The sequence below is a fragment of the Anguilla rostrata genome, chromosome 10, assembly GCF_018555375.3.
Source record: "Anguilla rostrata isolate EN2019 chromosome 10, ASM1855537v3, whole genome shotgun sequence".
NCBI classification, from domain to species: Eukaryota; Metazoa; Chordata; class Actinopteri; order Anguilliformes; family Anguillidae; genus Anguilla; species Anguilla rostrata.
The window spans coordinates 7,432,704-7,459,473 of NC_057942.1; the positions used below are offsets into that span (position 1 = coordinate 7,432,704).

Sequence of the window (26,770 nt, forward strand, 5' to 3'; positions counted from 1 at the left end):
ATAAAAAGAAAAGACAACAAAAATTCTATTTGTAGTAGCGTAATCTGTCGTGCAGTGTGTCATATTAATTTAGTTGCATGATTATGTATTTTCACATAACTACTTTAGTCGTATTATTGGCAATAAGTGTTATTTGCCAGTGGTTTGATTTAATATTTAATTTTTTATATTTATTTAAATGGCTGAAAATGAAGCTTTTATATTTGTCCTTGAATCCCACACGAATGAATGCATTGGCTGCAGGCCTTTGCGTCCTGAACAGAAATTATACGATCAATTAGCCTCACTTTAACCGCTGGAAACATTGTTTAACCTTTGACCCCTCAGAAAGTCATTAGCAGTCAGAGGTCAAACAGGGCCTGGATGTACCTTCCGCTACCACACCTCGCCAGCTGCACCGACGGAAAAAAGCAATTCTTAAATTATTATACATTTCCTATTTTAAATATGACTTATCGTCGAGATATTTGTTTTCGCACAACAGGAATAACATCAAGCTCCGTCCTTGGAAGAAAAAAAAAATCATTCTTCAAGACTTCAAAGAAAGAAAACCTTCTGCAAAGGTCTGTTGATTTCTGCTTTTGACCTCTGAGACCTGAATCTAAATATAATGCGTGACGGGCTCATTGCCGCTGGCGCTGAAAAATATGTCTTTTGGGGGGAAACGTTTAGAGTTTTTGTGCTGATCTGTGTGCGGTGGGGATTATGGTGGGCCGCGAAAGGAAGTTGGTCAGGCGTCGATGTCCTTTTGAAAACAGTCACCGTCAGCTTTCCGTGTTGTCTGTGCAACAGATGCACGAAGGATATAGGTGAAAAACGTTCGTTTCACGGGGGTTAGGCTCCGCGGTCCTGGTGCCGAATGTAAATTAATCAAAGCCTGACGGCAACGTTCTTTTCAAAACATTCATAAAAATCGTGTTACAACGAATCCAGTTTGTAATATAAACAGCGGTATTTACCTACGCACAGGCCTATAGGCTATAGCTATCTATACTTGTCTGCGTCTGTTCCCTGCCGTACTCGCTTAATTTTTTCCCCCAGTATCAGCTGATTAAAACCTTGCCAGAAGGGGAAAATAAAAACTGGTATGGCTATAGAGACCTAATTTCGACTTATATTCATATTTTATACCAGTAAGTACCATTATTATGTGTTTGTGTTTCTAATTTTATAGAAAGATTTTCCTTTTAAAATTGTGTTTGTTCCAAGTAAATAAATGGATCTGTAAATTGTAATAATTGAAAATGTACTGCTATATGACTCTGGTATGGATGACAAGGGTTCTAGAGTGAATGAACAATACCGATTTCAAATGTTTGGGCCGGAAAACCAGTACAAGGGACAGGCCTAAGCACCACCCAAAATTAATATTAACGAGGAATGCTGTACCCCAACTCCTGTCTTACACTGGCAGAATGTCAGGCCTTATTTCTGCCTTCATGATTATTTTTAGGCTTTGTTGTGAAATAATTAATCTGATTTAAATGAAACCTGTTCTGGCATTTTTGAAATTGCGGTCCAGTAAAAGCATTCTGTATTTTTTTTTTTTTAAGCTACTCAAATGGTCGGTGGAAATCACCTTGGGAATGGCATGTACTAGTAAGGAATTTTGCCTTGTGTGTGCGTATACACGCACACACACTCACTCACATACACACCCACACGCAAAAGTACATCTATCTTAACCAATACGATCTGTCTGTGAGTGGTACATGTAAATGTGCGGTCTTTGAAAATGTTGTGGCTCATCGGCCATCTGTTTGAAACCCCTGTATGTATAAACACCCAAAAAATACCAAACCAACGGCCACGTGCTCTGCGTGAAATACAAGTGCTTCAAGCTACAGACTAGACCTGGATTCCTCATATTATAACATCAAGCACCAATTAATACCAGGTCAAACTGAACAATAATATCACGATCAGGCAATCCAACAGAGGTGATCAATTTTCCCTGCCTTGCAGTGTCAACGTGGGGCAGGGGGGGATTAAATAGATGAGGTGTAAGAATACATGCGTGTCATGTACAGTAAAGGATTTAATATTTATTTTACAGTTACAGCACGGGAAAAAAAAAAGTCTTTTGATTTCGTTCTGTTTACTTCTCGGATTCGCTGCAAATTAGTGCCGTGGCACAAGCTGATCTCAGTACAGCTTGGGATGTCCCACGGTGTCCAAAATGGTTGTTTTTTTTTTTTTTCCTGCAAACAAAATTTTTTTTTTTTTTAAAGGCATCTCAAAAGCCTTTGGTGAGCTCAACATGCAGATACCTTTGTCTATCTAGAAGCTTGCTGGGCTCAGGAGTAATATAACATATGGCTTACTTTTTAAAGCAAAAAAAAAAAAAAAAGAAAAAAAGTGCATCCAACACAAAAATGAAATTCCAGTCCGTGATAATGCAGTATTCCCTGTTCATAAGAGCGTCCTCCGGTCTTCTCGGCAAAGGAAGTTCACCGTTTGTCGTCCCCCGGTTGACAGGCGGCCGACACCTTGACGATTCAAAGTACTGGGGGGTGGGGGTGGTGGGGGGGGAGGGGGCGACCGTAGGTGGGGCTCAGACGGTCGACCCGCTCTCCCCGCGAACACGGCGTGCCTCGCTCAATAAATACCGCTGGCTTTTTATCCGTCCGCTGCAGTGGAGAGAAAGAGGGAGGTTTTTTTCTTTTTCTTCTTCTCCTCCTTCTCACCTAATTCTGCATAAACCATGCAGGCATAGCAGTGTGTGTTTTTCCTTTTTCTGTCCACTCCCCCCAAATTGTGTGTTTTCGGTTGGTTTTTTTTTCCCGCCCCCGCCTTTCCAGGTCGCTATGCCGACGAGCGAGCGAGGGAACGAGGCAAACCCCCCGAAAAAGTGAAGTCATTATCTGGGTCCGTAGTCGTAATTGGCCGGGGCGCTGGTGGCGGTGTACATGTTGGCCGCGGCGGGGTTCATGTGATGGTGGTAGCCGTGGCCTCTGATGCTGGGCAAGGGGTACGGGGACGGCCGGGCCTTGGCGCCCAGGTAGTGTTCGTAGGTGGTGGGGTACTTGTAGGGGTGGTGGTGCAGCGTGTCCGGCGGCTGGGGGTGTCCGTCCAGCCTCAGTTCGTGGGGGGGGCTGGGTCGGCCGGCCGTGAGCGGGACCGCGTGGAGCCCCCCCGGGACAGGGAGGGCGGGGCTGAGGACGCGTGACATCAGCTGATGGGCGGGGTCGGCGTGGATGGGGGTCCCGCTGGGGTCTCGGTCGTACTCCCTCCTGCTGTCCTCTGGTGCAGAGAGAGATAACAACCGAAAGTCAGACAGGTGCTCCGCACAGTCTGGCAAAGGTCAAGGGGGGTTGGAGGTCAGTTTCAGTTGCAAAAATAAATTCAAATTTTAAATCGTGAATCGGGGGGGTGGGGACATGCCCTCAACCGCCTATGACGATTCCTCAATCAAATTTCAGATAACTTCCTGAATAGACCGAACTCAAAAGGAGTTCACTCCAACCCAGGTAGTCACGGCTTTCAAAACATTGTGGTTTGAGCAGTTTGGCTACTTTTTGAGCAAGGCAGAGCACAAAAGCCCAAATAATCTCCTCACCGCGAACCTTGCTTATACAAATGATTAAAACACAATGTGCCTTTCCTGATGCAAACCGAAAGTCTGTTCACTTTCGGTTTGACTTTCATTTTTTTGAATTATGACAAAATGCTGAAACTGTTAGAACAGATCCGAGGTGCAAGCATGCGGGTTCGGTGGCTTCATTCTCAATAGCGAGATATTTTCGATGGTTAAAAGTAAAAGGGCGAGCCACTGACCTTTCTCTGTGCCGTTTTGTTGTGTGGGCGATGACATGGGGTTCCTTGTTCTGGCGAAGGCACTCATTATTGGCAGCGATCCGGGCCTGTGGTTCCTGGGCCTTTGGTGGAGGGAAAAAAAAAAAAAGGGTGCGGAATTATTTTAAATGTGTGTTTGGCTGGCGGTAAGAGAACAGAGTGTTTGGGCTACTTTTTAATGTGAACGAATCAATCCTTCACAAAATCTGACACAAATTTCTGTTTGTGACCAGCATTTAAAACGCTGAGATTACCAGAGGCTTCAGGATTAATGTGAGTGGTTTTGAAATTCCTTGGAGCTTTCCAATATCTTCTACATACATTTCATCTCTCCAAAATACTGTGACCTCAAAATACTCTACTTTTAGTGGATAGACTCCAAAAACTCTAAAACTTTACGAACTCCAGAACTTTGTGAACTCGGTAAGACCAGTCGGCAAGGCTTTGGATAAAATGGGGGAAAATCAACTATTTATACGGAAATATTTTTTGTAGAAATGCCTCACCAACAACAATCCTAAACTCAATGGCCAATATTAAGTGGCTCACCAGTCCTCTGGGTCGCAGTCCCGGAATCCTTTTGCGAAAGGGTTACTGGCGATCTTCAACTGCGTGATCTAAAACCAAGAAAATTAATTTTTACAAAAGTGGAAAAAAAGCAAACAAACATACAAAAAAAAAAAAAACTTTGTGAATGAATCAGAGATGCTCATATGATAGTTGTAGCTTTAGTATTGTTTTCTAAATCAGGGCCACCTTATACCGGAAAGTGTTGGAACTGCATTGGGCAGTAAAGCGATTTTTTAAGAACATTTTTTTTATTTGAGTATTGTAGCCTATATAAGATTCTAAAAGCCCAAATCACCGCTACTATATCAGAAATTAAATCCATTATGCAAAAAGTGTTATGTATTTTTATGGCTGCATAAATGTAGCTATGCATTATAAAAACGGCTGGCTATATCGTTGTCGGTGTAATTTATTTTTATATTAGACTAAACGTTTTGCGCGTCCACGGATAAAGTTATGTGGTCGTGGATTTCCGGAATGTGTTGAAAAACAAACTTAAAGCTCTTCGGTGAGAGTTGAGACCGAGGGGTCAAACTGATAGAAGAAAGAACAGGAAAGACAGATACGAGGAGAGAAACGAGGCGAGGCAGCTGTTGGGGGCGACCGTCAGTAAAATGCCAGCCTTTAGGGTAAAAATCCAATTTATTCGAGGATGACTTCGGCCACTGCATTGACCGTCGTGACAGATTTTTGTTCAAGTCATTACAATGAACGGCGATTTTGTCATAATTATCAGTTCCATAATTAACCTGAAGATCAATTGTACAACATTATAATTGGCTTTACAGACATAAATCTGTTGCTACAAATAATGTTCGGTTGACTAGCCTTAGCCTACATGTTTGTTAAGAACATCAATGTGCCGTCCACACCCGCCAGCAAACGCGATAAAGAATATTTGCACGTCTCAATCCAGTTTGTTTTATTTCATGCGTTTATGCATCTTTTTGGGCTATTTATTTATCGTCGATTTCTTAATTTGACAGTAGTGCGTTTCAGGTCAATAACGGCCTATTTGTTTGCATGGAAAATTATTTCTTCTGTGTTTCCTGTCTTCACCTACGCCACAGTGTGTGATTTTAGATTTCTACAAAACCCTTTTGCGTGCACGTGGACAATAATTAGGCTACTTGTATACACAAAACAGCATGCCAGGAACCCTCTGAGCACTTAGCTTTGATTGTTCGTGGTTTGACTTCTGTGTAACGCAATCAGTGATGTAATAATATTATTATTATTATAAATCCGCTCATGCCGACTAAACTCAAATGAAAAATCTTGTGGAACCGGTTCAAAAGTATGGTTGTTGACGCTGTTTAAAATTTGGTTTGTTATGGTCGTCAATTTTCTGTACACTCCCTTTGAAATTGATTATTGAAGCGGAACTAGATTGGCGTTGTCGTTTTTTGGTTATCTATTGTGGAAAACGTTTTAATTTAAAACCAGGCTATACATCTAAAAATGTGTCATTAAGACCACGTGTTGTTCTGTGCTTATAACTGAAAATATTAAAAACGGGAATTTTCTGGTTTTAATATTTATAGTTATTATAAGCACAAGAACGACACGTGGTCTTAATGACACATTTTTAGATGCATGCGAGGCTGGTTTTAAATAAGTTCTCAACATTAGATAATCAAAAATCAGTTGCACAAGATTTGCTCCTGTCATGCTTTTAATGTAATTTCTTTGGCAGCATTTTAATAAAAGCCTTAGTTCTACTCTCAAACGTAGCCAGCGTGTATTGCTGACAATTGCGAGATTAATGGCAAATATTGGTACTAATGCTTACCCTGTGATTTTGGTAGGCCGTGACGGCCGTGAACCTCGTCTCCTCGAATACAAACGTCTTGTAATTTTCTTCGGCGTACTTTTCACTGTCTTTTCTTGGGTCCACGTAGACGACGTGAAACCTCGGTTGGTATCTATGCATGGAGTTGAGAATAATCTGAAACAGAGACAAGTGTGTTAACGGCATTGCTTTCTCAGGGAAAAAAGTTCACAGGTTCAGAAACTAGGAGACAAACGCGGAGACAAAAATGTTTTTCTTTTTACCAACATAACACGTTATGCTACAGTACACTTAATCACTGTACTTCAACCCATAATTCATCATCAAGCAAGGTGGGCCAATGGTGTGGTTTCAAAAGTATTTCATATTTGTTGACATAAAAATGGAGCTCGTAAATCGCATATTCGCACTCACATTATCTGTAAGGCAACCCATTTTATTCGTATGTACTAGTAATGAAACCCGTCTCCTTTTTAGTTTAACATTTAGCTTTATTTTGAATGTTTGATATATGCTCAGTAAATTACGTTAAATTGACTGTTCTGTTAGGCCTCTGTGGAATAACTCCAGCTGCATTTTGAGCTTAAAGTATTATACCCCATTCTTTATTTTGAATCATAACTTAAATCATAATTTTCTTATACAGCTATTTAATGTTTACAGCTGGATACCAGTGTTTTTGCTCACGGCGTGATAAACATATTCGCCTACAAAGAGGTGCAAGCAATGCTGATAATAATTTATTGCTGGAATTATTGAATATCGAACTCCTTTGCGAAATAAAAAAAAAAATACATTTGTTGACTAAATCCCAAGCAGTACGCTATTTGGCACAGTCGCCTTCATTTTATCGCAAATATATACTCACGTGGCCATTGTCGTCCAGCAAGTTGTTAGTGAGTTTTAATTTGTCGAATGAGACTATCTGCTTCATCCACTGCGCGCCCTTGGCGGGGGAGTCGGGGTGGTAGTGCACTCTTCCGGGAGTTGCCGGGTCCGCCTTGCCAGCTACCAGCCAGGAGGAACTGTGGAACGCATACCTTTTTACAAAGAAAGAAAGACAGAAAATCGAATTAAAGACAGCATCGTATAGGTAGGCTACTCATGAGAACATGCGTCCGGTCTTTACAGCTGAATAATGTACAGTTTAAATTGCATCATTTTGCATTCCTTACAACAGTTCTGAATTCTCAATATATTGCAAGGTTTAAGTTTTCGTTGACTATAAAAATGCACGAGAAAGCACAAATTTGAAAATGGTAAACTCATTCAATAGCCGAAATTCCTCGGTCGATATTTGTCCAGAAGTGTGTTACTTTCGTCGTGACTTTCAGTTGAACTTACCGATATCGCTTGTCGTCAACTGGTAGGAAGTCCATTAGGAGCATGTAGTCTGCCATAGGATCCATTCCAAAGATTTTTACTTGAAATGTAGGGAACATTCTCCTGAAACGGATATAAACATGCACGATTATATATTTATTTAACATGTCTCAAGAAAGATGTTTAAAATTGTAGCTGTACGTTTTGATATCGCCACTTGTTAATAATGACCAGTCACTGACTGAGCCTAGCCTATGTATCGCTTATCAATATCATTTTATACATTAGGGCTCGTCATTTTAACAAACACATTAAAATGAATGGAATGTTATTTCATGAACAGCAGCTATAAAAATAAACATATTTCCTTGAACATGGTGAGGAATTTATGCTCATAAGCGTCCAAGTGAGAAGCATACAGAATGATTAAAAAAACGGATGATAACCCATAAACTAGGAATTTACGATAATCATAACTAAAATTATTACTGGGCTACATCAAATGTTGTATTAATTTTCGATTCGTATTTTTGACAATATACTGACTTAGGAATTCACTCTAAGCCCAAATTGATTTGTCTTAACTTTTAACAAATCACTAATAGTTTTCACGCGGCTCTATATGTTCAAGTTACGTGATTATAAATGCGATGCAAAAATGTGTCCTTATAGGCTAAATAACGTTATTTCCAAAAGGAAATTAGTTGGCAAATAAATACAATTTCTCTTCTGCTTAAATTGTGAGGCGACCATTAGGTACCATGTAGTTTTTTAATAAACAATTTTTTTTTTTAAGTGAGTTTCATGAAGATGAAGAAAGTGTAAGCTTGTGGCTGCAATTCCGGTCTTCAGTTTGCCTGTCCTGTCACCCGTCTAGGGCAGCAGGTAAAAAATTAATGCGGCCGCGTAGGCTCTGTGGCCATAAGAGACGTTTCAGTTGTCCCTGTAATAATTTCCCCAGTAACGATATATTTCATCAATTTATTTTTGTTTAAGAACGTTTTGTAATTTGCAGAGGAGCGCATAAATTTCTATCAATATGCAGCACGACGCGCATTTGAGTCTTTAGAATGCGATATTTAAACCTGAGTAAGCGCATTTCATCCGTCGAATCGGGTAAAGTGATCCTGAAAATAATGCTCTATTAACATGGCCGGGCCTATTCAGCTTTGGGGTTTTGGATAGGTGAAGCTTAAGTAGCATTTAAAGTGCCTTTCCTTGTAACCTTGTTCTTCGGCGCAGCTGAAATGACAGATTGTCTCCTGGCTGTTACCCTATCACAGTGTTAAGGGGACAGGTAAACGTAGCATCCGAAAGACTGAAAGTGCCTCGAGGCCTGTCCAGTTCATTTTCTTTAACAACCTGACAGAAAACGTCAGGTTGCGTGCTTCAATTGCTGTTAAACTACAAATGGACATTTTCTCCATCCTGCGTGAGAGGCTAATTTAAATATTTTATGTCAGTCTTCACGTAAAACCATCGAATTGTAATGAAGGCCGCTGCGGGGTATTTTGTTTATATTTATTTGAGCACAGGAATGCATTTATATATCCCCCTACTCCTATAACAACGGCTTTTCATTATTTATATTTTTTTGGCAAAATACATTAAATGCTTTCAATCAAAACTGCATACATCGCATGCGGTAATTGCATATGGTATCCATACAAGTCTGTAGAAATCTGTATTTCGTCTCGAGTTCACTAACAAAGGAGTAGATTTTATGTTCTCCAAACTCAAAAGAACGCGACAGTTGTAAACCCACGAGTTTGGCAAAGCACTCAGTTTGCTTGTTTTGTAGTTTAACACACTTTAATTAAGGCTTATTTAACGTCTTTAACGTTGAGGAGAAACGTGGATGATTGCCAGTCGACCAAAATGAACATCAACATTGGGAGTGTCTCAATTGCACATTGTAACGGAGCGGCTGACAGGAAGAGTAATCGTTCATCTTAAGCAAATCCCCTTTTAAGGCCAAAAGTTGTCATTCTCACTAGGGAAATGCCCCCCAAAATTGACCATAAACACTTTCAAGTTTCACGATGGTTTTGCAACGCATTCCAGTGTGCACGGGATTATATACAGAATGCCTTGGTCATATTTTAGGGCAAGCGCTCCGTTTTGCTTGTGCACGCTATAGTTTGTGATCACCGCACAGAAACAAATGAATTTAACATACTTTTTCTGACTGTATAAATATACGTTTCATGATTTATCTTACATTTTGCAATTTATATTGCTTAGATTTTTTTTAAATGAAGTGAACTGTATTTTTATGTTAAATGCCTACGTCAGTCACTCTAGAGTTCCCATTAAAGATACAAAAGCGACACGTGCCTTACAGTAAAAGTGTCTTTGGAGTTTTAGCATGTATATCAAGACTCAATGTTATATTTTTTTGTACAGTCTATGCGTTAACGCACATTTTATGTGATTAAACAGGGGAGGCTGTTTAATGAAGTGTGACTGGAAATTACTTGAAGCATAAATAGCGCTCTGTAAGAATATACATATTCTAACGTTGTGCTATATTTCTATCAATCTGAAATAAAAATGTCTGACTGTTATGGGTCCACCATGGGAATAAGCATCACGGACCGCATTTTTGTAATATTGAAGACAATGTGTCCGCGTGACTGAAAAAAAGAAAACGCTTATAATGATTAAAAAGTGCTGATTTTTTGACGAAGGCTGATAGGCCTGTGCTTCGTCGTAAAGACCCGTTCAGCGCGCTAGGCCATACAAAAGCTGGGCGACCGCATGAATAAACAGAAGTTACTGCAGGTCACAGCAAGCATAAATAAATGTCCAATTTAATCTGCTTTAATTATCACTGGAACTGGGGCTGCGCCTTTTTTTTTTTAAAGCGAGAATTTAAAAAAAATGTATTGTTAATGGGAAAGTTGTTTTTTTTTTGTTTCATAGACATTTCTTTCAGCGTGGAATAGGGAACTCATGATTATTTCCTTTCACTGACACATCAACATAATAAAAATATCATGTGTATTTCATATGAACATAACGATAATAGTCAAACGTACTAATGTTATTTTATCAATTATAAAAATGAACCTTTTAAGCTAGTGTCAATTATTTTTATTGAGTGGACGTCGTGCTAGGCCTGTAAAAATGTTATGCAATTCCTGGTTTTGCTGCCGAGATTTCATAGTAGCGCACTTAAATCAAGTTACATTTATTTAACATAATAACATAATGATTTTTTGCAGCTGCCGTACATCTGGATGTTCTGTGTTTTCTTTATTCTGTATTTAAATGTTTTCTCTTGTCTCTAGGTCCATCTGTGTTATTTGTCTTTTAATGGTTTGTGACTAGGAAAACGAAAAAAAGGAAAAGCACATTATATGACGTCATTCCTTGTGCAGCGCGACAGTCTATGGTTTTAATTATTAATAACTACATTTAATTTCATTTTCATCTCCACTGAACATGCATGTAGCCTATTAAGACAGGGTTACATTAATTTAGTTTGAAGAAAGACTTTAAATCAAGAAACAAATCAGAAACTCTTTTGACGTGGGCTGATCCTAGCTTTCTGGCAAACAGTTTTGTACTGCTTTGTAAAATTGCTTAGTAATGGCTTTATGCTTCCGAATGGTCTATAAGATGAAGTCGGTTGCACCGACGAAATATAGTAGCAACAGTATTCGTTATTATCATGTTTGTAAATAATTAATACTGCTATTTACATTAGATCTGTAGGCACTATAGTTTTATACAATATACAGCCTTTCCAACAAAAACGCAACCGATAACTAAGGAGTAGTTTTGGAACTGGAGTATTTTGCACTCCCCATTCCACACAAAAAAACCAAAATATAGCAGTTGGCACATTCTTTTTCCCACTGTAAAACGATTGCACTGTGTTTTGGATTGGTTCCAGCGACTTTTCGGATTACAATCAGGTATTTGCTCAGCAAGAACGTTGCCCACGCACGTGTTAGGGCATTTTGATAAATGAAGTGGGTGCAGTAGACATTTTATAACTCACATTATAAATTTGACTGTTTTGTTTTTACATCATGGGACACCTGTCAGTCATGTTACCATAGATTTTCCTCACCGTAAATAACCATATAATACTCCAAACACTTGAGATGATTAATTTAGTCTTTTAACACATTTGTCTATTTGCTTCGTCTAGGTTATTTGAGTAATTCAAGTCAGCCATATATTAAATATGCAGTACATGTAGTTTAGTACACGAAACTCAATAACTCAATAAATTCATGCATATTCCTATTCGAGATTAGTGGGAATGCATTAATATATACTCCTGAGACCTAGCAGAAATTTTAAAAAGTATTTACATTTTTTTGACATAATACAAGTGTATTATATTTTCAAAAATATAATTTAATTTTATTGAATGTACCTTGTAGGGTAGATTTCAGCACAGTAGAATATATGGCTCTTGACATTAAGACCAGAGACTCATGTCCCCTACAGGGGACAAAAAAGAATTGCCAGGTCTTGGACGAATAAAATAAGAGGTAGCAGTCCTTCCAACGAGCAGAGTTCCGTCAAATAGTATTATATAGGCTTCACGTCGATAGTGATTTTATATTGTGCAATAGAATATTTAATATAGGACATAACACGTCTTAATTGTGTTCAGATTAATTGTTTACCTTTTTCGAAAGGCCTACCTGTTCTGTTTCCTTTAACTATAGATTTGTAAACTGGCGAGACTCTACCTTTTCTGTCGTTAAAATGCCAGGACGTCGCTGGGGGTATACTAATGGGTATATTTTTAATTACGCAAGGCTTCAAATTGTCATATTGTGAAAATATGTTTAATAGACCATGATGGACAATTTATGATGATGAATGTGCGTAAAAAACATTCTTTGTACAAGTGCAAAGCATTATTTTGAACGATCGGTGGTCCGCTTATAGGCCTGCTGTTACTCTACTAAAATGCCTGTTGAATGATATATATCGTTTCACGGTTTTTATTCTGAATTGAAGACGGTGCATTATTGCAGTATTGTTAAACAAAAACTGTACTCACCTCCCAGCCTTAGTAACGATCATCTCTGTCCCAAGCTGATTAAACTCATCCCATAGAGCCTTCATCTCCAACTGAACGTTTATGTTGGCCACTTTCGGGTTCTTTTTGATCAACGACTTGCTGTTGGGCGTCGAGTTCGAGGACGATGAAGAGCAGTTCGATGTCCCGGTATCGTTTTGCTGGGCCTGAACCGGATTCGTCCCCGAGTAGTTGTAGCCGTGTTGCGCGGCGGAGCAGGGCTCAAAGTGGGTTTCATGCTGGCTATATGGGTCCCCGGGGGAAGGAGAGAGGTGATAACTGCCCGGCGTATTGAGACTGCTCAGACTACTCGTCGTGAAGGCTGCAACATCGCAAAAATGGGACAGCTGCGTCAGCCACGGACTGGATATTGCTGAAATCATTCCAAAAACTCGATTTACTACGTTATACTTTGCAGTGGGGGGAAAAAAACAACAATGGCAAAAAATACACACAATACAACTTTGATTAGTGTGAACGAACCAACCAAATAAGTGTTAGGGCAGCCGCCAAAGCGATCATTTGTTAAGAAGTTCCCGTTTCCCGAGTCTAAAAGTCTTGTCCATGAATCCCCCAGAGTTGTATCCAGTGTAAAGGTAGTCTTATTATTCAAATGTCTGCTCCCTATATAAGAACTGCGATAGCACACAGCCGGTACGCGGAGACACTCTAGCGAGAAAATAACTTCCAGGAGAGAAACAAAAAAAAAGTTTGAATTCCTTCGTTACTTATCTTACGGATCGCTGTTCATTTTGTAACCGAAAAGCGGTTTGATTTAAGTTCGGTTTAAATTAAAATCGAGAAATAAAAGAAATAAGTGCGCGTTAATTCATGCACTCTTGTTTTTTCTCCCTCTCTCTGTTGACTGCGTTCGTGAGTGTTCCAAGCGGCCTGTGCGCTGCGCTGCTGCAGTGTGTTCAGCGCTGCAATCCAGACTTCTCTCTTATCTCTCACATAGGGCCTCCCCTTCACGATAAAACCGGTTCTTATTTCTATTTAGATAAGGAACTGCAGGTAATGTGCCTTTCTTCGCCTTGGGACGAGACTGATTGACAGAGAAGTGCGCCTCGTTTAAGGGGTTTTCCGGCACCCATTTACTTTCGGATAAGGGTATCGCCCACATCGACCTCCTCTTAACAATAGAGGCTAGCTGGCACGGCGGAGTTGCCCCTTTACAAGGTAAACAAACACCTATTGTACGCGGACAAACAAACACCTTAACGTTGTGGATTGAGCTTGCTACACATTAAATCTCTAATGTAAAACAGTTAATTCGGGGAACCATGGAGTTTTACTACTTTGATGATTATTTAATATTATCTACAGTTTTTGCGAATGCAATCATACGCCCCCCCATACCCATTGAACCCCCCGCCCCTCACTACTTTTTAACGTATTTTTTTTTCTAGTTTTGCAGCACATGCGTGTCGGTATTGATTAGTCCGTAAGCTTTCAAAAAGCAAAGTGAATCAGCATGCAACCAGTGACAATAATGGCACATGCAGCATAATGTTTTATGCTACATTTAACGTGTGCATTTGTTAAGCATTTGCGTATGCAAACCGCAACAACTCGGTGTTCATTTACAGTATTTTATCCCTTCTTGTAACTTGTATTCGTCCAGCCAATTGATACCCCGCTCTGAAATCACCTATATGTTTCTGTACTGCTTACATTGCGTAGCGTTAATGGTTCTGCATTAAGAATATTAATAACATGAATGCAATATGCTATGCACAACTGCAATGGTTTCCAGAACACTGTAGCCGTGCGTTGCACCGAACAAGCAGAGGAGAAGTAGCCGATGCAACTGGTTGGTCATTCGTATGGTATGTAAGCAGTCATGTCTCGCTGCTGTATGTTACGCTTTGCGGCTGCGGCTACTCGTCTGTACGTAAAGCATAGTAGTTTCACAGGCTGTTGACAAAAAGCATATTCATACCTTCCATTTCCCTGGTGACAGTACTGTAGTGCATTTTAAAGGATCTGTGGCAGTTACGCTGGTCGTGCTTGTCCGGGCCAGTGCCGTGTTTGTCAAATGTTGCGTTTCCTGCTTGCTCTGCCGCTGAAATTAGAGAGGCAATACTGAAAGCATTTGCCTTTGGAGAGAGAGGACTGCTGTCGTCCATAGGCGAGAAATCAAGTCGAGAAAAGTCGTCTCCCCCTGCCGCCTTTCTGCGCTATCCCCAAACGAAAGATTATCCTGCTTAAAAAAAGGAAAAGTTCACGCGTTGCAAGAGTTTTAAATTGCCATGTACTTCGCTGCTGCGCGGCCTTTTGGCGATGTAGCGCGCTCCGCTGTTTTCGAAACAAATTATTCCCACAGACAAGAAAAAGCTGTCAGCATTTCAGCGTAATCTTCTATTGAAGTTGCATTTTGAAACGGCACGGGAAGCGTTCCCGTACCTTAACAGTGTTTATCCACAGAAAAAAAGCTTTTTTTTCGTTTCTAAACGAGAACTTCCCCCATTCAGTGGCTGGGTGATGTCATAAGAGTTTGCGATTCTGCCTCGAGGAGACAAGCTACTGCGGAGAGAATGTCAAAAGCGAGAGCTCCACGCCTCCCGCACAGTGCTTGAAAAAAGTGTGCACGCTTTCCACGGGATGTTTTATTTGAATAGGACCTTGTCAATCACTGTGCCAAATTTGAATTCACTGCGAAAAAACCTTGAACGTCATTGCGGATGTCCGGCTTCAAAGTGCTGCATTTTAACTCTAAATTGTGTATTTCACGTCTTGACTGTACAAAAACTACGTGCACAGTTTCTGAAACTGCTCGAAAATCAGGAATTGTCCATTTGTTGGGATTTGGGATATAGTTCGCCTGTCCGAATTAGATGCCTTTATGAGAAAGGCTTTGCGTAATTTTTGGGTAATGTCAAATCATATTTACCCTACCTCTATAATTTAATTCGTGCAATTATTTAATTAATACTATGCATTTATTGATTTATTGATTAATGCATACATTTCAAGTACCAGGAATATCTCATTCATATCCATTTTAATTGAATGTTATGATTAATTGTCAATATACATTAATTGATTTAAATTGCATCTACCTTTTCGGTGTATGAACAACAGCTCTGTCGATATATATTTTAAGTGGATGTCATGTAGCTTAATGTTACTGAATAGCCACCGATTCTTCGGCTGTCAACAGTTAAGATGTGTACAGCAACCATAATACGCCTATACTCGCCCGAGTGCACAGTAGCTTTAATCTAATTTAGTCGTTATGTATACTAATGGCTTAAATCAAATTGGACATTATCCATTTTATCAGATTGCGGTCACATGTCAGCCGATGACCTGTTTCCCGTCAGAGTCACATTTTGATGCATGGATTTCACCATTGTGTATTCTCTCTGTCTTTTTAAATGAAGAACTGTCATTAAAAAAAAAAAAGAAAAACCATTTGGTGAGGGTATACGAATTGAAGTAAGGTCCAATATAAATTGGTCTTTTTTAACGTCTGCTTTACGCAGTTATGTCATGTTTGACATATATTTTTTGTAACTGCCTATACGTTTCATGTGATATTATTATTGATCTTGTTTAATGCGTTATTGTTGACACGCTGCCCACATTGAAACGAGCCTTAAAATGCGATTTGGGTATTGGGTGATTAGTAATCAGCAAATTAAGGTCTGATTCACTGCCACCGAGTGAATAAGCAGGGAAGCTCACGTCGGTGTAACTTTAGTAGAGTTGCGCTTTGCTGAAACACTTGACCTTTATCTCACGGCTACAGTATCTAACTGGTTATCAGATTATCAAAGTTCATAATTAATGAATAGTAACAAAAGTTATGTTTTGTTGAGCTGCTGTGATAGCAACCGGATTGAAACGAATTTACACTTCGGCGATTGAATAACACTCCGAGCCAGCGGGACTCTAATGGTATAACCTAGTTAGCGGCGACGGTGTTTTCTTTTCTGCTTAGCTTTATTTGTTTTGGCTATTTGTCCTTGAGCAATCAAGCGCAAATAAACTACTGTGTTAATCTGTTTTAAGAATAGCACGGGCCCATTTTAAACCCCTAATTGGTAAGGACAATATTATATCCATGGGGTTTAAGGAACAAAAACTGATGGCAAGGCGCGAGGCCAAATACTGGGGTACTTATTTAAGGTTTGAAATAGAATATTCGTCATTGTTTTGAAAGACATTTGTCCTGAATTGAGGCTATCGCACTTATGTAATCTATGGGACAGTGGTATTAATACAGATTTCAATTGATCACTTATTGTTTATTGTGTTAAATTGTATTTTAAATCAGTGATACCATGCGATCACATTTCGTTTATTAATTTTGGCTATGATATTTGGTTTTAAAATGTGGATATGTAATGTTTTTAACCACTCTCGGTCGTTCTTTAAAGCCTGCACAAAGTCTTCCTTTTTTATCTGATGTTGCTGCTGATAGCAACACACTGAGTCACTGACACGTCGGAAGCATCCTTTGTAAATACTGAGGTGATAACAGACAAAAATCAGAACCTGATAAAAAGGGAAGAGTTTGAGGAATGCGCTCTCCCGAGGTCGCAGTCAGAGGTACACCACTGAGAAGAACGGCGTTAAAATTGTCTTAGTTCTGTCTGGGCGCACAGAAAAAAATACTTGGAGGGCCTTAAGATGTGTCTGAAACATTTTCTTGGACGCTTCAGCGTCCGTGTTGCCTCTTAGAAGCGCCAACACTTCCTACGTACACTAGCGGAGTGATTGTTGCTTTTGCGCTCCAGTTGGTCTGGCATTGTGAGAACAGATCTTAATCCCTTGATTGAAGTGGCCAAACTCCGGTTGAAATACACACGTAAGTAAACTGTAACCATCTCGAATTATGTCCTCGCTGCAACAGACTTGCTTAAAAGACGGCGCACCTTGGTACAGTTTTCGTCTTTTACGCAAATCCTACGGTCACGTGATATGCGGCGAACTTGGCAGTAGTCTTTATCAGATCCCACGCAATGTTTATTTCATCCCATCAATTCTTGCTATGTAGCCCAAAAAATAAATACAGGATCACGCTCTGTCAGTGAAGCATCGCCCCTAACAAGTCTACACCGGCCGTGTACGGCCTGGAGATAAAATGTTCTCCTCTTTTACCTATGTGCAGACGCTCTACCTGCTTTACCAGAGTATCAAAATGCCTATAATAGGCTACTGGTTGCTTTCAAAAAACCCAAGTTCTGTTAATGCCCAAACCATAATTAAAAATAATTATTTTTTGCTGTCGTGTAGCAAGGTAATTATTTTCTAGCCTGGTATAGCTCATTCCTGTGTGACAATTAACTTGTTGCATGCTGGAACTGTACATTGATTATTATTATTATTATTATTATTATTGCTACTCACAAGTGTTGTCCAAACATGTAAATTAAATATAATACACTTCACTTGTATTGAAACACTTCGTTCTTTCCTCTCAATCAATATAGGCTATACGGTTTAAAACATAACGGTACCCGGTTGTTACTGTACATTCTTTAAGTCAAAGCAATGGCCTCGGAGGGGCATGCCGCACCGGGCACGTTTCCTGTTTTGACTCTCGCTGGCGCCTCTCTCTACGCGCCAGGTGTGCTCGAGGCCTCCACACGTACCGTATTACCCCTAAACTTCTGGACGTGCCCTAATGCGCACTTCATAGAGCAATAAACATTCAGTATGGCGTAGGGTAGTGGATTTGGATACTGTTTAGCAACAGTGTTGCCTTGGTGAGTTTGAAATCAGCATATATCCATCGGTTCAGTGAAACTCGATGCAATTCTAGGACCCATTAAACGCATAGTCGCTCTAGCATTATTTTCCCCGGCTAGCACGCTACATTGGCTATAAATAAAATATCGGCTACATAGGATACATATTTCGCCAATGTGCACTAGACCCACATCCTATAGCGACAGTGATACAGACTGTTTTTTTTTTTGTTTCCATCGACTTACATAGCTGACTTTACATAGGAACTCCACTGTTGTTATTAGCCATTTGAAATAGTAAGAAGTTTATTTGTGGTTATTCATCTCGTATAAAAATACTGTAGCTGTTGAGATTTAGTTCATATTTTACCTTCTCGTATAACCTTTTTATTAGGCTACATTTCTTAAGACCTCTGTCGTAAATGACATATAGCCGCGTGCAGAAGGCAGATTTGTGGAAATTCATTCACAAATATTTTTTCCTGGTTTCCAGTGCCAAGGGATGTTCACGACGGGCGATTAGTAGATCTGCATATAAATTTTGTTGCCTGGTGACACAAATGATAGATGTTCTGGCTTTGACTAACTGCGGAAGAATTGTTATTTATTATGAAATCAATGTGATGAAGGCGTTTTGGAAAAATGAAACGCAGCCTTTTGATGCCGTTTGAGAAAGCAAAAAGTTAATAATTCTGTGAGATACAATTGAATAATTGTATTGTGTTGTTTTAATGAATAGGCTATTTGTTTTATTCGTTGAGTTATTTATTTAATGTGGGCTAGAGTATCTGTTGTCTCGGCAACAGCGAGTTTCAATTATTATAATGCAGTTCGTTGTCTAACCAGATAATTTTCATAGCGTATTACCACAGGTAAATAAAATGTTTTGTGCTGTTTTACTAAAGTAGCATCGTTGGTTTTAAACGTAGGCTATGCTTCACGTGTGTCTATTAGCAGCTGACGAAGGCCTCTGCCTTTATAGGCCTCTGCTTTTTATTTTTTACAGACAGAACACTGAAGACATTGTTTAGCCTTCTCCTCATGTATGATACAAAATGCACGAGATGAAATCCCAATAAAAAATCAGCAATTAATATAACATTATGCAGCATCTTCTAAATGTACATCCGTGCTTACGCCGGAGACGCTTTTGAATACGTTTGTGCAAGCGCTCTCGTTTGACAGCGCGCATCACACGTTAGCTACCATTCCCCAGCATCTCACAGATCATTTGTGGTAGAAAACATTTTTTAACTGCCTTGTACGGAAACCGCTAGATTTAACAGGTGCCTCAAGCTGTACTGGAGACGATTCATCATTACCTCTGTCGGTAGACTTCGCCTCCACTCGTAGGTTTGAACAATGGCCCAATGCATTTCCTACAGGGCCTTGATATTCCGTCCAGATAACGCAGTCACATAGGACAGCAGTGCCTTTGATTTCAAGTTCAGCATGAAGAGGACAAACAAAGTGAAGAATACAGGTGACCAGGTGAAAACGTATAATTGGGGCTTTGTCATTCGTTCATTGTTGGTTCCACCACGTTTTACCATTACGGATGTGACATTTCAACATTGTGGATACGTTACTTTTATTACGCAAATGAATGCAGGGCGTTACAAATTCCTTTGGTTTTGGTCAGGTTTAAGAAATGTGTTATGCCGTTATATTCACCTTCAAAATATATTTATTTGGTAAATATATTTTGAAGGTGAAATGTTTAAAGTTTCGTCATACTATTCTCCATATATATCTTGCCCAAATATCCATGTGTAACAAAAACCGATGAAGGCCTGAAATGGTTAGAGCATGGAAAAAAAACTATGCTTTCCACCTATATTTTATTGCGTTGAGTGCGTTTATAATACTGTGCAGATTAACATTTGTATATTTCAATCCGCATCCAATTGCTGATATCAAATTGGTTAGTATTGTGGTAATATTGACTAATTATAACAAGACACTGCTTTTTCTCGTAACCTCTGCAATGTTTAGTATTTGTCGTAGCGAGATGATTGCATAGCAAGCACCGCATTTGTTCTGGAACAAACAGAAATTTATATTGCATATAAATATGGCAAACTGTATGAATGAACACAGGGGTGTAATCCCATTACGCGCAATATGGCCTTTTGGGCAGGAAGTTGTGTTTTTGGCTTTATGGATCAATTACGTATTTCTTATTCACACGCATTTTTCAGTGGATCTGTAAATTCGTTAAACGCACAAGTGACTCAGTCATATGGGTTATCTCAGATTATTTGCTGATTTAAAAAAAAAAAACATTTTTGAAATTGTGTTGTTTAATGCAACTGTGATTGACTTCATTGCGTTATCAGAACAACAAGTCTGAAAATAATTGGTTTATTGGTAGAATTTTAAGAATTGCTTAATCTGGCTCTTGTTTTTTTCGACAAATGATGCATTTGGCATTTTTCTACCAAGCCAGGCCGAGATGCCACGCGAGAAGAAACGCGAAAGAAAATTGCCAGCGGAACCAAGAAGAGCGCCTGCAACACCGAACTGTTTGCCTTTGGAAAAAAAGCAAAAACTGATCACCTCTCCGAATGTTGCGCATACATGCACCAGCACACACGCATCATAAACACACAGACATCTTTATACACAACCTGCCCCCTCTCTCCTTCTGTGTACACCTCATCATCCCACTCTGCCCCAAACACAAGCACACCCAGCTTTTCTCCTGGCGTGTGTGTGTTAGAACAAGTGACCTTTTATAGCTGTACATTTCTTGTGAAATTAATAGTCTTGTGCTGCCCACAATCCTGTTTTTATTCTACACTCTTTCGTGTGTGTTTTACGCATGGCTTGTTCAATAAAATCCGTACCACAGGCTTCAATTTATCATTTCAGTTTGCCCGTTTCAGGACGGCTTCTGAACCATGAAGCTCTGAGGTGTTTTATGCATTTTACAGCGTCGACATTTTACTTGGAGTTCAGTTCTAAACTTGCTGTGTAAAAATGTTATCCGTATTTAGAATAAAGAGGGACGGGATATTATGATAACATAATCACCCCTATAGTACAGAATTTCTTCAACTCTCTACACAATTCAAGTGTATTTACATTACTGAATCCGTATGGTACCTAGATCTTTCTTTACTTGGTTTCTGTAGAGCGTACGTGGAAGCTATGTGGTCGGCACTACTGTGCGTATGTGTGGGGTCCGCGGAGAAGTTTTGTGGAAACACGATAGAAGAAAGAACCCACTCCCATAGCTCATTATCGCAGGCGTAGATTTAATGCGTTCCGCCACTTCCTCTTAACGTTTTAGTTCACGTTCATGACATTTTTAAGTCACGAACGCCTTGGTATTAAGTTGGTCGAAAGACACTAACAAGACGCGAATTTTAAAGCACAGTCTGTTCTTAAAACACAGTGCATTAACCTACTATAAATTGTGTTATACTTTTCTTGTATGATTCAATATCGTATTGGTAATTTAATCACAGAAAGAAAAAAATTGTAGGCCCACATGTTTTTTTGTCCTGTCGCAGTAGTATATAATAATTCACAGAACGAAGTGCTGACATAATCATGAACTATACATTTCACAAAATCATCTGCTTTTTCAGTTATTTTATGGCTATCTTTCCTATTTTACACTACTCTGGGAAAAAATAGGTCAGATGTTAATTAAGACCTGAGATCAATTAACAGATAATAAATCAAATGGTGTCAAAGTAGCCTGCAACAATAATTTCAACTTTCATATAGCGTGACTGCAACTGCAGGGACCCAGGCGGCGTGCTCCATATATAAAATTCTATCCTATCTAAATATTTGGCTAAATCCTTGAATAAGACGGAGCGGAAGTTAGCAGTTGACCGCTGACAGTTGAGCTGGTGAATAGCCGCTGCTGGTGTCCCTTTCCTTCGCTGTCATTTTGAAGTAATAAACAATGAACAGTTATGTGTGTGGTTTCCCAGTCAATATAAATATAAAGAGCTTGAGAAAATACTCAAGAGTTTAAATTACAGATAACTTGAATACAATTTCTTTGAAAAATCAATGTAAAGGGTATTTTATCCGCTAAAAAATATATACATTGAACGATGTAGTATGTTGCATTTTAGATTACGCATATGTAAAAGGTCAATTATATGTTGTGTAGTTAGTCGTAGATTTCATTAAAAGGAGATGTTATTTTATAGTTTGAAAAGCAGCTTTTTCAGTTTCAAAATCAAGTCTTTTTAATACCTCGCTGTGTATAGCATAAGGACTGTTATTACAGGAAGTCGACTGATTTGATATCAGTTTCAGATATGCTTTAGCGTGCAAATGAATTCAGAAACCAGAACGATGTACTTAATAAATAGTACTATCTTTATTTAATTTAAAATATCTATCTAGTTTAACAAACAGGTGTATTGCATTTATGTAGGCTAATCATTTAAGATACACCACTATAGCGATTGCATTGTATAGTAATATCTCTTAATCACAGCAATATGACTGAAATCGACGCGACTTTGGGGAAATGAGTGTTTCTTTTTAGTTCATTGTCAAAATATTGTGTTGAATGTTGACATGGTCCATCCCACTTCGTGATTGTTGTCCTTCATCGGTACCTCTGTTGTCATATTTCATTAATAACAATGTCGCTGCATCCTTAAGACAATATGTGATGGCACTTAATGGATCCCTTACACTACCCAAACATACATGTAAGCTATACATGGTTTCAATATCGTTTTACCGAATAATTTCCTGAATATTTCGTGTTCCGTTCAGTAAAGACAAAAATGAGCTGTGATTTAAATCTGTGTTTATGCCTTTATACGTATATTATTTGTTACAGCTATGTAGTCTGCAAAGGTGTGATTATTATATGTTCTTATATTTTCATTACATGCCATCAACAGTGCTGTGCAAGGACTTCAGTTTTCTTTCCAATGAACAACATTAACAACGTATTATTATTATTATTATTAGCGCAGATGCATTCCAGGAAGTATTTCTTACAGATCATACCCTGTGTGGGTTGAATGAAAACGTTTAAAAAAAAAAAAAAAAAAAAAAAAAAAAATATATATATATATATATATATATAATTTCCAAGCATCTCTGATCAATATGCTGAAGAAGAAAATATTTGTTCTTTAAAAACAGTACAGTCACAGTCACCACACTTCGTCAGTACAGTCATCTCAGTTAAGCACGTATATTGAGTTTTGGTCCAACCTTACCCGGGTTTTGCCCTGACCGCTGTATCCACTGAAGTTCCACTTTCAAATCTCGGAGATTGGCCACTTCAAATTCACTGTTCGCTGAAGAATTTACGTTCTGCACTGGAGAGAAAATTATTATTATGAAACGTGACACACTTCCCAGATAGATAAATTAACGAATGTAGAGGATGTACTGAAATATTCTGTATATATCGCTATTGAATACGGAATAATAGGCTAAAGACGCTTTAATAAATGTCAGTTCCAATACATTACAGGCATTTTTACATCAATAACCAAACAATTCGTTGAGGAACAATTATATTATTCACATTATTAGACGAACTACAGTGTTGTGTTTTTATGCACAGATTTCAAATGCATTTAAACGAATGCATTTGAGTTCTTCAAAACTTTAAAAACCATTATTTATCCAGGTCTGTATTGAAATAAAATTCTCTTTTGTAAGAGAAACTTTGCTGAGCCACACCTTAAATTAATTTGCTAAAACACTAGAAAAATAATTTTAACGACATCTGATGTACAATGCAATGGTTTTTGATCCGTATGTACAGACAACCTAAAAGAAGAGCGCTCGGCAATTATTGCGTTATTTGATATTACTTAATGAGAATAGCCTCTTCCTTATAAGAACAGACATGTTATTATTAAGTTTAATAAAGAAATACCAGCTCTTCCAGTACATTATTCATCTTTATCTTAGCCAGTGATGCATGCCATAGGCAACTAGAAACTGTTCCAGTTTATAAATTGTTGTGACACATTGTGTGACTTTTATCCAAATTAGCACCGATTTACAGATGCGAAATCCGCCATAATTTTCAACAAACCGTTGCAAAAAAAAAAAATTAATTACGATAAAATATCCTCTTAGCGCTCAAACATCTTTTTGAAGACAAAACACGCGTAACGGACTACGCGCTTTCAAATGTGGTAATATAAGGCGCTTCGACAGGTGTTTCGAAATCTACATCTGGGGATATAGTTACGTCCTATAATTATCAGATACTTTCTGTTGCTGAAATCGCGAGGACCAGCCGGAGACCCAAAGCAAAACAAGACCATTTTAATGACTTGCCTACCTCCTCCTCCTCCTGTTGTCCCAAATTCTCCCTGTACAACTTAGACGCAGCTGGCCGCTGTCTATTCCTGACTGTGTTTAGTCCCTGAAATTATTTGACTTTTATTTAACTTCAGCGAAGACCCATTCATTATATTCACAAAAATTTGTGAATTTATGTTTATTTCTTATATACGATTGGTGTCCATAAAATGTAACATTATTAATTCTAGTTAAATCTATAGCTACGTATTGTATTTTTTTTCATTCGTTCATCCCTGAGAGTGTACCCCTTTGTGTGGGTAGTTGTTTGAAAGGACTGTAGTTTGTGGATAAACCATTGTAAAACGTGACTAACAGAAACATGAAAGGGATGGAATCTCTAAGCTTTACAGTAAACACACTTCCTTTTTGGCTTACAAAATGTAGCTTTCCTGTCTTACTCTTCGATTTTTATTTTTGGGCCCATATTTTTTTGGGTAACGACCCGGGCATAAAAACACAATGGGCAAGGACACAATGGAGGGTGAATGTGTGCGTAAGCTTTATCCCCAAGTGTGTAGGATCAAACTTACAGTTGTCACGCACATGAAGAACGGCGTAATCTATGCAAAAAATATTATTATTATTATTGTAATAAATTTATTTATAACGGTCATGTCTTATTAGGAGTATGATAACAATGATTATTATTGTTATTAAATTTGGCTTGATGAATATGGTTATCATTACAGAAATGATCGTATGACACAATTGTTATTATTTCATTACTGGTTTATTTGTGTCCAAGTAACTGAAGTAAAACAACTTAATCAACGTCACAACTGAATCCACAACCTTTAGTCTGGAGCAGTGATTTCAGGCATACCCACCCCCTATTTATTTGTCGCTTTCGACATCGATGCTGAATATGTCACGATTATTTTAAGCACATTTATCAACATTTCAAATTTCTGTTTTGCTGATTTATGTGTTCGAAACGTAAATCTATTAATACGGATTTGAAATTCAGCTGTATTGTTGGCTCGTGAACTCCTGGATGGTGAGCGCGGTCCGTCACTACTTTCCACGAGAAGGAAACGGTTCTAATAACGGCGTGTCTCTCGTTGTAGACTATTTACTTCATAGTATGGGAAGCAGAGCCCGTCCTCACACACGGCCACACACGCATACAAACACACACACAGTAATTACATTTAAGTAGGTTGGCTCGAACAAAAAAAATTGTTATTCACACATTTAATGTGTACATTTATGACGTTAAGATGGTTATCACTAGTTTACTTTTTCAAAACATTTATTAACCAATGAAAATTAGTATCTTGCCTCCGTTTGACCTTTTAAAATTTACTATGTGTTGCTGTGTGTGGCTTGTTGCATCATGGCAACAGTGTTATATATTTATCCAGAATTGATTGGGAGGGAAAAAATGTGCACTTCTATTCATATTTAAACTGTTCGTTCACCTCTGGCTCGATATAATATGGCAGTTAATTATGAGATCAACATACATGAAATGTGTAAAAAAAAAATCGTTTCTTCGTATGAGGCATTGATGTAGGAGAAAATGCCTCTGCAATCTGTGGAGTGTGAATAATAATGATATTATATTTTCACCTTATTTTGCCCTGTCATAGAGGCATCAGTCACTGCTTGCTAATACTTTATTCATCCCTTCGAAATGCAGATATTGATAAAATGACAATAAATGACTTTCACTCATTGCTGACTCTTGTAGTTGGGTATTGTTGGTGAGAAGTTTTTAAAAATGTATTTGTTTTGAAGCAGTACATGGACAAAATTTTTGCTAAAATTATTGGTCTTACAGAATATAGGACATTTCAGGCCAAACATGTATCCCGTGTCTATAACTGTAAAATGGCCTAGTCTAAATCCTCTGTGTTTATAATCCAGGCTGGGGTTGTTCATAGAGATTCATAAAAGTGAATCTTTCTTGTTTTAAACCCCCTGGATTTGTTTCAGTCGAACACCTGAGCCGGTCTGTTTAATTTACGCATTTGTGTTAGTCCAGTTTATCAAGGAGCTATTTGCTCAGTTGACTGTATTGAAAGATTGAGATAAGACTCTGCACTGTAGAAATTCAGCCCCTCAGGGTACTGTTGAGGTGAAACGCAAATCGCGTTACAAGGTTTTAGCACTTAAGAGAACAAAAAAAAAAAAAAAAAATCAACAACCCCGCAGTAAAGAAGATGGCAAATCACACCCACTGCTATTGTTCTCGACACACTGCAGTACCCCTGTGCGGTT

General features: G+C 38.7%; 2 protein-coding genes across 5 annotated transcripts in view; one reads left to right on the forward strand and one right to left on the reverse strand.

Moving 5' to 3' along the window:
- The first annotated feature begins 254 nt into the window (after window positions 1-254).
- LOC135264839 (sialidase-like) overlaps window positions 255-26,770 on the forward strand; it is a 136,901-nt gene continuing 110,385 nt past the window's right edge. Inside the window, exons 1-2 of one of the 2 annotated variants that reach the window (XR_010332809.1) lie at window positions 255-563; window positions 20,679-21,084. The gene's annotated coding sequence lies outside the window, so the exon portion shown is untranslated. Of the gene's footprint in view, window positions 564-20,678; window positions 21,085-26,770 lie in introns of those variants that run through there. The other variant, XM_064353756.1, reaches the window with a different exon arrangement.
- On the reverse strand, window positions 2,184-24,780 carry tbx1 (T-box transcription factor 1). Of its 3 annotated transcripts, XM_064353760.1 has the most exons (10): window positions 24,525-24,780; window positions 23,440-23,541; window positions 14,473-14,595; window positions 12,513-12,903; window positions 7,502-7,603; window positions 7,026-7,197; window positions 6,158-6,313; window positions 4,345-4,412; window positions 3,778-3,878; window positions 2,184-3,243 (listed from the first exon to the last, which is right to left on the reverse strand). In XM_064353760.1, the coding sequence occupies exons 3-10, from the start codon at window positions 14,504-14,506 to the stop codon at window positions 2,861-2,863; spliced, it is 1,407 nt and encodes a 468-aa protein (XP_064209830.1). In that variant the 5' UTR covers window positions 14,507-14,595; window positions 23,440-23,541; window positions 24,525-24,780; the 3' UTR covers window positions 2,184-2,860. The 3 variants fall into 3 exon arrangements, with proteins under 3 accessions (XP_064209830.1, XP_064209828.1, XP_064209829.1); XM_064353758.1 differs by lacking the exons at window positions 23,440-23,541; window positions 24,525-24,780 and having other exon boundaries at window positions 14,473-15,214; XM_064353759.1 differs by lacking the exons at window positions 23,440-23,541; window positions 24,525-24,780 and having other exon boundaries at window positions 12,513-12,852; window positions 14,473-15,213.

Excerpts from the sequence above, each read along its gene's own strand:
- tbx1 (XM_064353758.1), bottom strand. The coding sequence starts at position 14,659 with ATGGACGACAGCAGTCCTCTCTCTCCAAAGGCAAATGCTTTCAGTATT. Across the intron at positions 7,604-12,512 it reads ATCGTTACTAAGGCTGGGAG|GAGAATGTTCCCTACATTTC; the intron begins GTGAGTACAGTT and ends TATCCGTTTCAG. Across the intron at positions 4,413-6,157 it reads CGGCCTACCAAAATCACAGG|ATCACGCAGTTGAAGATCGC; the intron begins GTAAGCATTAGT and ends TCTTGGTTTTAG.